This window comes from Notothenia rossii, assembly GCF_949606895.1.
Source record: "Notothenia rossii genome assembly, chromosome: 2".
NCBI lineage: Eukaryota > Metazoa > Chordata > Actinopteri > Perciformes > Nototheniidae > Notothenia > Notothenia rossii.
The window spans coordinates 67,131,732-67,144,521 of NC_136904.1; the positions used below are offsets into that span (position 1 = coordinate 67,131,732).

General features: G+C 39.5%; 1 protein-coding gene across 1 annotated transcript; it reads left to right on the forward strand.

Moving 5' to 3' along the window:
* The first annotated feature begins 2,989 nt into the window (after nucleotides 1–2,989).
* Nucleotides 2,990–9,548, forward strand: LOC307030098 (uncharacterized protein). Its single transcript, XM_079666312.1, has 4 exons — nucleotides 2,990–3,368; nucleotides 4,605–4,770; nucleotides 6,080–6,353; nucleotides 9,486–9,548. The coding sequence occupies exons 1-3, from the start codon at nucleotides 3,156–3,158 to the stop codon at nucleotides 6,319–6,321; spliced, it is 621 nt and encodes a 206-aa protein (XP_079522438.1). The 5' UTR covers nucleotides 2,990–3,155; the 3' UTR covers nucleotides 6,322–6,353; nucleotides 9,486–9,548.
* Nucleotides 9,549–12,790: the final 3,242 nt, after the last annotated feature.

Consider the following 12,790-nt stretch of genomic DNA (forward strand, 5'->3'; position numbering starts at 1 on the left):
TCTTAAGATGATCGATAGCTACTGCCATATTTGCAAAATTTGCCTCTGAACCTTGACAAGTGCATGTTTCAGGCTTATCAATGAACAACAGGCGGGGTCACAGACATAAGACCAGCTGTTAAATAAAGCTCTTCTGACCTTAGGTGTCATGATGTGGGTATATTAATTCACCCATTTATCAGTTATATGTTTTAAATTTGATAACACCACTGTGTTTCGTATCCCCTAAAACTCCAGGGTGTACACAGTTTAATACTAGCAACTACTAATTGTGGGAAATACGAAAACGTCTTATAAGGAGACGTGCCATAGAACATGTCGCGAAACACACAATAGCCAGCATGCAGTGGCGGCTGGTGGAAAATATTTTTGGTGGGGCTATGGAAATGGTGACAAAACCATAGTAGGGCATTTCAAATCAGGAGACTAAATACGAACATTGTGTGTGTGTGTGTGTGTGTGTGTGTGTGTGTGTGTGTGTGTGTGTGTGTATGTGTGTGTGTGTGTGTGTGTGTGTGTGTGTGTGTGTGTGTGTGTGTGTGTGTGTGTGTGTGTGTGTGTGTGTGTGTGTCATACTTGCCAACCCACCCGATTTTCGCGGGAGACTCCCGCATTTCTCCCGATTTCTGACAAAATCAGATTTACTCACGACTGTTTCCACTCTGACTTTAATACAGCTACACCATTGTTTGGTTTCCATGGTAGCGCGTCTCTTTAGCAGCGCGCGCAACTCAATGTCTGAGAGGGTGATGAAGATGAAAACTGAACAAGAATCGACAACTCGACCCTCTGATCACTCCTTTCCTGCCCACACATATGCTCCATGGTGCCACAGGCATTGCCCTTACAACTACAATAAGCATGTAAATGTTAATCTACAGCTCCAGCAATCTACTAGCCCCGGAGTCTACACCTGCAGACAACTACTGTAGCGTCACCTTGGATACGAGTCCAAGCGACTTACAGACACACAGGCCAGGGCGCTGAAAGGGTGCCCTTTGAGCATCAGATCTGACGATGCTGATTGGCTGAAATTATGTTTCGGTGGCATAGTTTACAGATAGCAACAGTCAGCTTGTTGGCTCCTGCTGCTCTGGCTGAGGGCTCCTTTCTACCGCCCGGACGAGAGAGGGTAATGATCTAATGATACACGCTGCGGCCAGGCAGGAAACATGTGACTTATCAGTAACTTTAGACATCGTAAAACAATTTTAAACGAGATTTTATTGTAGATTATACATTTTACTGATACCAACTATATAATATTTACCTTGTTTTAAAAAAATTAAAATAAAAAATATATATTTTTTGGAAATATATATTTGTATTTATTTTACATTTTTAATGACAATCAAACATGTGGGAAGAGGGCGGGCGGCGCCCCTAGCGCCCCTATGGGCCGGCCGCCACTGCCAGCATGTGTAGTTCCAACCCAGTCTCACGGCATTTCGTGTTCACCAACACGATTTTTAATCTATTGATTCGTGTTCACCAACACGATTTTCCCCTTTTTTTCGTGTTGCACAGCACGATTTTAAAAGCAATGTATTTCTATTGGTAGTTTTTCCCCTTTTTTTTCGTGTTGCACAGCACGATTTTAAAAGCAATGTATTTCTGTTGGTAGTCTCACGGCATTACGTGTTATAGGAAAACCGGAAACTGTGTGGTTCATAAAAACATGTTCTTACTCAATATCAAGCCACGATTATTGCTTTTATTTAAAATCGTATCATTTCCGACTTTTGTTGCTGTCTGTGAGGAAAATAAATGGGGCTCATTTTTCCTTCTAATTTGTTATTCTTTTCAAAATAACACACTGTTATTTAGTCAACAATAACACACAATTATCTTTGTTTTTATTTATTTGTTTAATTCTATAATCTCTGGCTTTTTTGCCGTCCTTCAGAAACTGAATTTATAATAAAAATAACCGGAAACAAACGTAGGCCTATAAGGGACATTTCGAGCATTATCGAGTTTAGGATGGCCGAAGACACTACACTACCCATAATCCCCAGCTATCGTTTAGGATTACAGTCCCCGTGATTAAACTTCAAGTCGGGATTGGATGTTGGAGTGGCAGTGCGCCAAGGTTACGGAATCAAAACTGGATCGAACGCCGCCCCCCCCCCAACAATTAGAAGTTGCCAGTATTAAACACCAATTATTAACCAATTAAAATGAACCGATTAAACATCTTTCTGACACAGTTTAAACGCATTTCAAGTGGAAGAATTGTTCGTGTCTCCCCTTCGTGTCTCGGGAAGCTGGAAGCTGTATTATTTTCAAAAAATAAAAATAAAAATATTTTTTTTTTAACCATAACGGTTACTTTACACAATCGGTACAGGAAATTACATCATTCAGAGCACCACCTATTGGCTAAAGACGCTGCCACCGGCATTGCGATCCATCCTCTGACAAAGTAAGTTGGGTCACTAAAGTCTGATACATGTTTTGCTTAGATTGAATAATTGGGGCTTTTTTTTAAGCCTTTACTCGCATGGTTCATCATACATACTGAACTGTTCTAAGTCTGAGAAATGCTTTCGCCATAATCAGCAAAGCAACATTAATGTGAAATTATTCTTGCGGGCGGCTAGCTAGCTAGCTCACGTTCAACATAAGCTTAAACTAGTTTAGCTACATTTATATCAGCTCATAAGTGGTGTGTGAAAGATATTTGTCTTAATTACGGCTACATACGTCGGTGTTAAAGTGTGAGTTATACGTTATCTTAATCGCTTTTGTTTTACACATGACAGTACTAACGCTGGCTGACATTTTAATATATGTTTGGGGGGGAGGGGCTTAGTCCACGTCCATGTGCTTGTTACGCGTATGAAACTCAGTCTGTCTAAAGTAGTTAAACCGTCACAATGTGCATTTAAAAAAGCTAGTTTCACTACATAATTCACTTTTTCTGTTCTCTCCTGCAGCTCCTGTACCCACACCACAAACCCATACACTGATCTACACCATAATAAAACCAACGGCACTTTTAAGAGCCAAACTCAACCTATCTCCCTATCTCCCTATCTAGCTCTCTTATATCTATCATCTATTTCTTTATTCACCCTTCTATCTATGCTGTGTACTTCTCTACTTTCCTGTGTTTGTCAGTCTGTCTGTTTGTTTGTAATCCCGTGTTAATCATGCCAGGTGGGTCTACAAAAAAGACATGTCCCTTCTGTCAGAACATTTTATTTTGTGCACAGAAGATCTGTGGACATTGCCTTAAGGAGCAGCCAAAAAAGCCGCGCCTTGAGAAGAAGCTCAAGAGGTTTGATGAGAAGCGAGGGGGTTGGGTGTCAGGGCGGAAGAAGAACCACAACATTGCTTCCATCAAGGATGAAGCCATTGTCTTGGTATGTACACTTTTTACTGTATGTTAAGGCCCGGACACACCAAGCTGACACCAAAGAACTTACACAGACGGACCCTGACTGTTTGCCAATATATTGGCTCAGGATCAAGTTGAATGTTGTTTTTATATACATTTATTTCTTAATGATGTTTGTATCTTATTAACCAATATACACTTTGATATCAACTTCAAATATAGATATTATTGCAAAGGTATTATTTAATATTCTCTTTTCTTTCAATTTTAAAACTACTCTTATCTTAACTTTCACAGCCAAGGGACACTATTTTAATTTAACTACACATTTAAATAAACAGAGCACTTCCTTCACTTCCATGTTGTGTTCCATTCTCTTGCTTATGTACACACTTTTAGACCTTAAAGGTAGGGTATGTAAGTTTGACAAAGATCGCTAGAATTTGAAAATACACAACCGGAGAAAATCTGCCACCTCCTTACAGAGCCCCTCCTCCAACACACACGAACGTGCACATGACCAATGAGGGCATGAGATAAGTTTGTGTACAGATGGAAGGCTGACAGGCAGGTTGGCCATCCAGTTACTTTAGCCGGGCCGGCTCAGATGATTGGTCGTGCTTTTTACAGTATTACGGCTTCCACAGATGACATTTTTTTATGGATTTTTTGTCAAAGCACTTAAGATATTCATTGCTATCGGGATGTTAAGAGCATTCCATGGAATATAACAAAAAGAGAATCTCAAGCCGGTTTTTCAAACTTACCTACCCCACCTTTAATAAGACTACATAATTGTATGTTACTACTCTATATTACTCTTACGACTGCATCCACAACATACGGGAACGTTTTACATCGTAGCACGCAATTTCAATTTCAACAGTGTCAAGCTATGCTTGGATTGTGTTACATTTTTAATTATGCAATAGTCATTGTAAGTGTTAACTGTTAATTGTTGAGTGGTCACACATTTGTATCTTATTGTACTTTAACTTTAAGATTATCAGGGTTTGAACTGGGACTCAGGATACTGATTTATTTGTATTTTGTGTTTGTCTATAAAATATTTTCTGCTTCTATTGTGTAACCCTTCCTGTTAAATACATGATTCTGCAAAAGCTTAACTCAGCATCTAGGTTTATGAATGGCATACAACTAGATGCTGTCATCAGTAATGTTATAGTTGTAGTTATATAGTTGTTGTTGATGTTTCCTTTCCATTTCTTTAAACAGTAAATATATTATTTTGTCATTACAGCTTGAGAAACTCCATGCCATTGGTTTTAAACCAGTGCTGCTTCATGGCAAGGAAACCAGGAAGAAGGACGTAAAATGTGAAATCCTAACCCCTCGCTGCACACTGACCACCTATGCCCAGGATTACCTTGACAAGATAGGCACTTTTTATGAGTACCTTTGTGAAGGTGAGATGCTTGCACGATATCTTCACAGTTCACAGTATTGTGTACACAAAATGTTTGTATCAATGGAGAGCTTAACATTTACTTACAACCAACACAGTTATATGGAATGAGTTTGGATCAACTCATTTAATAAAGTCAGTTAAGTTAACAATAACTTACAGCGACTGTTTTCAATCCATCCAAATCTTGTGGGACAACAACTTGATCCAGTATTTATCCTTTGATACAGCCAGAAAGCAGTCATTCGAACCATTTCTTTGGGTTTGGCAAACTATATTTTTGTGAGACAACTAACACACATCCTTTCTACCTGTTAACTGTCACTATTTTTAGCTGCAAAGTATTACAAAAGTTGAAAGTAATTGCAAAATATTTAGGGTTATGGACAACGTTTGACTGTTTATTATTTTAGCAAACTACATACAATAAATACATTTTTAACACTGAGTATGTAGCCTAATGAGACATGGCTTACTCTGCAGAGGGGACTTGTGGACATTTAACTGTTATTTATCAGGAAATAGTTAGGCAAGTTTACGTGAATTTGAAAAACAATTTTGGGGAATTGTGCTACCACTTGCGCATTCATTGTATACAAATTGAAAGTTGTAAAGTTGTTAATGTCAAGGTAGTTAGGTTTGATGACTGAAATGTATGTTTAGGCTTGAGCCATCCCTTAAGCAATTTCGTTTTAGCAAACCGTTCCTAAACGGTTTCCTTTATCAACGCCCAAAAGGGAGAAATATTTTGAGGTAAATGTTAAGAGCACAATACATGAAGACGATCCCAGTTGACCACATATTCAGTTTGGCAGTTTTGTATTAAGGTCATGTTTCTCGGGTTGTAAAAAAAAGTAGTTATCCAGTGCATCCAGAGGTCCCTTTACATTACATTTATGTTTTTATCCAAAGCGACTTGCTACTTATTTGATTGCACTTATGCAAAACACGTTTGCGTCAGTCTCATAAATTCTGCACAAAATCTGTGGATGTAAATAATGTAAGGGAACATACATGCACACCTCTATATGTTGTCTACCAACAAATTGACATGTCACATCACATGTAGAATGTAGACACAAATCGGAAGAATAATATCGCAAAAACAAAACCATAAATGGTTGACTGGATAAATACCACTATTTCTCTGCTATTAACTTTGACTGCACACAGTCCTATGACATGACGAGTATATTTTTGACCCTGTCTGGAAACATACCTTAAGCACACTGTATTTCTTATTTCTAGATATATGAGTTAACCTCTTTGTATTAAGCAAGTCAAGACCAATATTTGTTTAACTTGCACAGGTTGGACACAGGACTCCACTGGCCAGGGGGTTGCGGAAGATCCTGAGGAAGAGACAGTCACGCTGAACCACACACCCTGTGACCCATCTGAACCAGAAAACAACTGGCAGGAGGCAGGGACCACAGAGAGCCAGGTGCCAGAGACAAGCACCGTGCAGGTGGAGGTGCTGAAGACCCCCCCCCTCCGTGAAGCAGTGCACCATCATAGAGGTGGGGCAGGAGGAGCAGCCCCAGTGGGATGATGTGAGACAGGCTACCACCACGGAGGGGCCAGGTAATAAAATAGATAGATAGAATCAGAGGGATGAAACCCTCTTTAATGGTCACACATGCAGAGCACACAGCACACACAGTGACATTTGTTCTCTGAGATTTGCAGCTTTTATATTTATAAAAGTCAAGAGTGTTTTCCGATATTTTCGTAAAGAATTATTGTAGGTAACTTGTTGACAAGTCATGCTTCTACAATATCTCAAAACACCTAATTGCACTTTTTGCATTTTTGGGAATAATGATTGTTCCAATAGGTAAATAATAATAACAACAATAGCTTAATCGAAATAACAATTTCACCTACAACTTCATAAATATGAAAGAAAAATGGGATACTTGGGTATGTGTATATCCTTAGGTACTCGGATATAAATAAATATTAAAGCTGCGAGCAGCGTTGAGCGGGTCTTCGACGCTCCGCAGGCTGTTGTCCGCATGTCGACGTCAGGCAGATGTCTCGAGGACTCGGCCGTTGGCAAACGTGGGAAGTTTCAGGCCGATCGGACAACGTACACAGGAGTTACAGCAGTATCAAAAAAAATTTGTTTGATGGGGAGTGATCTGTCGCCATGGCAACGGAATTTGATGACACCCCATAATACGCCTAGATGTGTTGAGGGCTGCATCGTTATCAAACCTGTGAAGTTTTGGGCCGTTTGGAGCAAGTTAACTGGAGTTATGAGAGAACCGTGTTTCACGGCGACCATTTAGTTACCATAGCAACGACATTTGACGAAATCTCAAAACTGACACATATATGTGTCGAGGGGTTGACCGTTAGCACACATGTGAAATTTGAACACTTTTTGAACATTTAAACAGGAGTTTTAGCAATATCGTGCTTAACGGCGAGGGATGCGTTGCCATGGCAACAGCTTTTGAGGAAAACTCACTATTGTCACATTGAGGTGTTGAGGGCCGGACCATTAACTGTGATCTGAAGTCTGGTGCCGTTTGGACCATTTTCCATTGAGTTAAGACAACATTGGGTTTTATGGAGGGGGATGCGTTGCCATGGAAACGGCAAATGATGACATCCCATAATTGGTATAGAGCTGTTTAGGGCCTGACCATCACCCATCATATGAAGTCTGGTGGCGTTTGCACGATTTTCCATTGAATTACGACAACATAGAGTTGTATGGCGAGGAATGCGTTGCCATGGAAACGGCATACGATGACATCCCATAATTGGCATAGAGCTGTTTAGGGCCTGACCATCACCCATCATATGAAGTCTGGTGCCGTTTGGACGATTTTCCATTGAGTTAACAGAACATCGTGTTTTTTGGCGAGGGATTCGTTGCCATGGAAACGGCATACGATGAGATCTCAGATTTCCTGTAGAGCTGTTGAGGCATTCACCGGTGATATAAAAGTGAAGATTGGGGGACGATGGGACCGTGTCCATTGGAGTTACAGCGACACCGTGTGTTATGGCGAGGGATCCGTTGCCATGGTAACGCCATATTAAGTAACATCGGATTTGACGTAGAGCTGTTCAGGGCCGCAGTGTTAATCATCATGTGAAGTTTGGTGGCGTTCTGAGCATGTCAGTTTGAATTATGACATCATCGTGTTCCATGGCGAGGGATGGCCTAGCATCGAGCGAACGCAAACTTTGGCGCCAAATCACGGCTGCGCCGTGCGAAAGACATGAAGTTCCGTGATAACTTTAGATCGCCCATTTGTCGAGAAGCTACCCGACGAATTTGGAGTCGTACGGATAAAGTCCCTAGGAGGAGTTCGTTAAATCGCGTTTTTCCAACGCCAAATTCAAAATGGCCGACTTGCTGTACGTTATTTTATACCCCTCTAAGAGGCTTTTTTGCTCGTCTCCGCACCCTAGATATGCGTAGCGAGTTTCGTTGGTTTACGTGAAAGTTAAAGTAGGGGGAGTTAACGTTAAAAACGGAAGTGGGCGTGGTCTACGCAATTTTTTACGCAAAGTTCCGGTACCAATTACACATCGCTATTTTCACGACTTCTGATGCGCATGCGAAATTTGGTGAGTTTTCACATATGTTGCGGGGGTCAAAAGTGCGCGCAATGTATTCAAATAATAATCAGAAGAAGAATAATAGTAATAATAATCGGACCGATATCAATCATGTTTATGGACGGCCTAGGATGGCCGAGTCACATGGGCGCGAGTTGGCGTGGGCTACCTACTGTCATGATTTAGGCCACTTTTGCCCGTCTTTTGCCCTGTTTTGTGTGGGTTTTGCATGGTTATCGCTCGCATTGCGAGCGACTAAATTGATCCTACCGATATCAATCATGCGAGTTGCAGACTGGGCTCACGCGGCCTATCACCCGTCATGATTTCCGAACCTTTTCTGTGCTTTTGCCGGTCGTTTTCCCTGTTTTGTGTGTGTTTCGCAGGTTTATCGGTCGCTGCGCAACCGACTTCAATAGGGTCTTCGCCGACCTAGGTCTCAGACCCTAATTAAACGTTTAGAAAAATACAGTCTTTCATTCCTGAACAGACATGTGGTTACTAATGGTTATACCTTTTTCACACAAAAATGCAAAGCAACAGCAGGCTTACTTTACATTTGATAAATCACAAAATAAAACTCCGATGTGATTTGGTTTACACACAGAAAGGGTCTTACATTGTAGCGTTGGGCAGTAGGTCGATTACATCAAAAATGATTTGGCTCATGTCCATATATTGTACGAGAGGTTGATATCATTAATATTGTGGTCTACCTAAAGCAATCCCTGACCATAGGGGTAAACTTTGAAGCAACTCATGCAACAACGTCATGCAGCATATTTAAACTTTATACTCAAGAACTGCAGTTAGATACGACACTGTCCCATAATGAACATACGGGGAATAAACTTAGGTTTATGAATCAAAGTTAAATTCATTTAACGTTACAGCACAACATGTTAATATTTCTCAAACTATTCCTTACACATAAAGTATGGAGTCAATTATATAGGCAAGACAACAAAACACCTAGACTTCATAGATCAACCTCAATTAAATCGTAATAACAAAAAAATATCTGTACCTAATGCATCATGTGATGCTGCATTTGTGGGATGTATTTTGAAACTTGAGTTTAAGCTTAACTTGGTGTATGGATGTATATAGTAATATTTCTTCTTCAACCCACAGCTGTCAGGACAGGGTCCGTGAGGGACACAGTACTTGGTCCTAGACGCAAAAAGAAAAAGTCAGCTATATTAACAGTATTAAGTATTTTGACTGATTATAAACATTTGCATGAGTCGAATTGATTGGTATTCTACTAAATCTATCGACATGTACTTTTAGCAAAGTGCATGTAAACGCAGTGATTGATGCTTCTTCAGTGAGTTAACAATGCTATATTGTGACTAATAACTATAACTGATACATTATCCAAAAATCCAAAGGGCTTTAATTGTCTAATTAGACTAAAATACATACAGTCATAGTTGATAAGGTGGTGATGAGAATGCTAGGCAGTAAAGGAAGCAGCAGTGCAGTATTTTCTTTGGTCATCTCAGGCTCAGCAGTGGTATGGCCATTGAAACAAGCATCCCATGTTATGACTGAGAGCAGCTTGGTTCCATTTCAATGATGTATACAGTAACTTTTGATCAGTGATAACAGTGTGGTCACTTTTCATCGTGCAAGTCTGGTTGCTACTTAAGTGTTCATAGTTGTATTTATTTTATTTCTAATATGACTAATACTGTATGTGGAACCTGCTTTGATGTTCACAGATTGCTCCTACCACACTCGCCTAGAAACTTTCCCCATCAGGAGTGTAATAAAAGAAAGAATGAGAAAGGTTAGACGGGAATAAAAGTAATGCATAGGGTGTGCTTTATGATTTACAAACTTCCAACACAATTGTTTGCTAAATAGCTAATATGCGTTTGGTCTTTCCGAAATTAGAGATTTGTTTTCTTCTCTTGATAGGGAAAAGCAGAAATGTTGGTGGAGTGGGAGCCCTGTCCAGTATGGTATATATCTTCCAGTTACTTGGCTTCATGTCATCTGATGTAGTCCCATGTTGGAGAACAAACACATGATATTTAACAAATGCAAAACATCCAAATCTACCACCAGTCCTCTTATATATTTCACTGCTGTTATTCTGAAGCAGCTGAAGTAGTGTAGGAACAAATTATTGTTTAACTTCATTGTTGTTAATGTATGTGTTTTTGTTTGTTTTTATTGTTTGTTAGAACATTTGTTTTCATTTCTATGTTCCCTTTTTCTAAATGGTAAATGAAACATTTACTTATATAAATTGAGTTATAAGATGTTTGCTTCACACATGGTTTATGCTTTTCGGAAAGACGAAACTAGTAACTGTAACTAACATTATTCCATTCTGTTTTCAGTGGCAAGGAGTGGGCTCATTCCTGGCAGCCGAAGAATTCTCCGGGATAATGAATAAAAATAAAATCTGTTATTTGAACACCAGTTTTGTTTTTGCACGTTTGTTCTCTTGTTTATATGCTCCATTTGAGTCATATTTAATATGTTTCTATTAGAAATAAGATGAAAACCTCCACCAAAATGCATTTGACTTTTTAGGAAATTACAGTTGAAATACTACATGATTTCATTGTCAGTGATAGGAACACCATAACCTATTTTAAGCATATTCATGTGTGAAATCTGGTACTTTGCCATCCACTGCCTTATCTAATTTGTTTAACTTCTGAAGTATAACGCTTTGGAGGTAGGCTTGCATATAAAGCGTCTTTGGGTTTCAGAAAAGCGCTCTAAAAATAAAATGTATTATTATTATATCATTTAATTATGGGCCTAATTAAAATGATCCTGATCTGGATAACTGGTTTTGCTACTACATTTGAAAGCTTTTGGGGACAAATACTTGAGATATTAAAATGGTAGTGATTACTTTGAATTTTCTTTTTCACTTATTGAAAACCACAACTCGAGTATCAGAATGGTCTTTATCTGGAAAGTTATCCACATCTCATCACCACGTTGTCACGGCGACCCTTTGTCACTTCACAGATACGGTACCCGAACTCAGATCGCCACCCAAACGATACTGCCGTTGCTAAGGAGGCAAAAATGCAAATTTGTATTTTATATTTTTTTAAACACAGGGTTTGGTTTCGGATCGCGCCCGATTGACGGATTTCTGAAAGGGAATGGAGCCTATACGGCCGTCAACGCAAGACAAGTTGAACGAGTCCACGCACACACGCCGGAAGAACTACAAATATGTCAGCTCTGTGTACTTCGTAACAATTGTTGGGCGCGTATCTAATGGGAATTGTAGTTTGTAGCACTGCTCTCATATCATTTCAATGGGTTAACTTTCTATTCTTCTGTGTTTTTGTATGTTTTGAGCTGAGGTGCCAACTCAACATACAATGTTGATGAAATGAATGAAATTTGGTGATGATTCATGGTTTTTGTGTTAATGTAATAGTAGTTAAAACAGGACCGGTCAAATTTGACTGCGAACACCAAAGTAAGGGGGGGAAACGAATACAATAGGAGGGTTTTAATGTAACCATTGCTTATGACATTGATGATATTTTAAATCAAAAAACATATTCCCTAAAATGTGGAAGCTCTGGATGCCATACAAATGAATAGTTGATATTTTTTTAGGGCCACAACTTTGGCACTAGAGCACCTAGTGTTATCAAACGCATTTCAATGGTGAAACTATCCAAACATATTGCATATGACAACATTTTCCACTACGATGAAAGGCGTGTAAGCTAAAAAAAATCTATTCTGGTTCAATCATGGGTAACCCCACCCATCCTCTCCACCTGCAGCTGGACAGACAGATAACCCCCCCCCCCACCCCACCTGGACAGACAGGAGCTCCTTCTCCAACAGACTGCTGCAGCTCCGCTGTCACATGAACCGATACAGGAAAACATTCCTGCCCACTGCAATAACTCTGTACACAACACGTTCTCACTCCCAACCGGTCACATGTTGACGGACGGTCAACTCCTTGCATTAGTATCAATACTAATTCGGCTGACTTTTATATTTGATCCAATCGGTATATTGGTATATTTACACCATAACGGTGCACAGCTGATAGAAAGGGACACCTAGTGGTTAAAGCACGTTATTGAAATGTATTATTTTTATTATTAGATATTAATAGGAGACACAGACAGACCAACTAATAAGGCTTTATTTAAACATTAAAGAATATTTTAGGTTAAGGTCTTATTTTGAATAAGAAAAAAGCTTTGGGGGTATAAATATTAAGCCTGACAAAGTACTAATATATTGCTTTCCTGCAATGTTAACTACTGTATGTTTAAGCACTTATATTAACTGATATTATACATATGTATTATGCTATTATAAGATGTATGTAGATAGTATTTGAAATGTGCAGAATATGACAGTTTAATGGTGGAGGTATACACAGTGCTTGAATTGGGCCGGTACTCACCGGTACGCAGTACCGG

What these genes read in the sequence shown, in the direction of transcription:
- LOC307030098 (XM_079666312.1), top strand. Translation starts at nt 3,156, where the DNA reads ATGCCAGGTGGGTCTACAAAAAAGACATGTCCCTTCTGTCAGAACATT. An exon ending in AGGATGAAGCCATTGTCTTG is followed by an intron (nt 3,369 to 4,604) that starts GTATGTACACTT and finishes TTGTCATTACAG; the next exon opens with CTTGAGAAACTCCATGCCAT. An exon ending in TTATGAGTACCTTTGTGAAG is followed by an intron (nt 4,771 to 6,079) that starts GTGAGATGCTTG and finishes TAACTTGCACAG; the next exon opens with GTTGGACACAGGACTCCACT.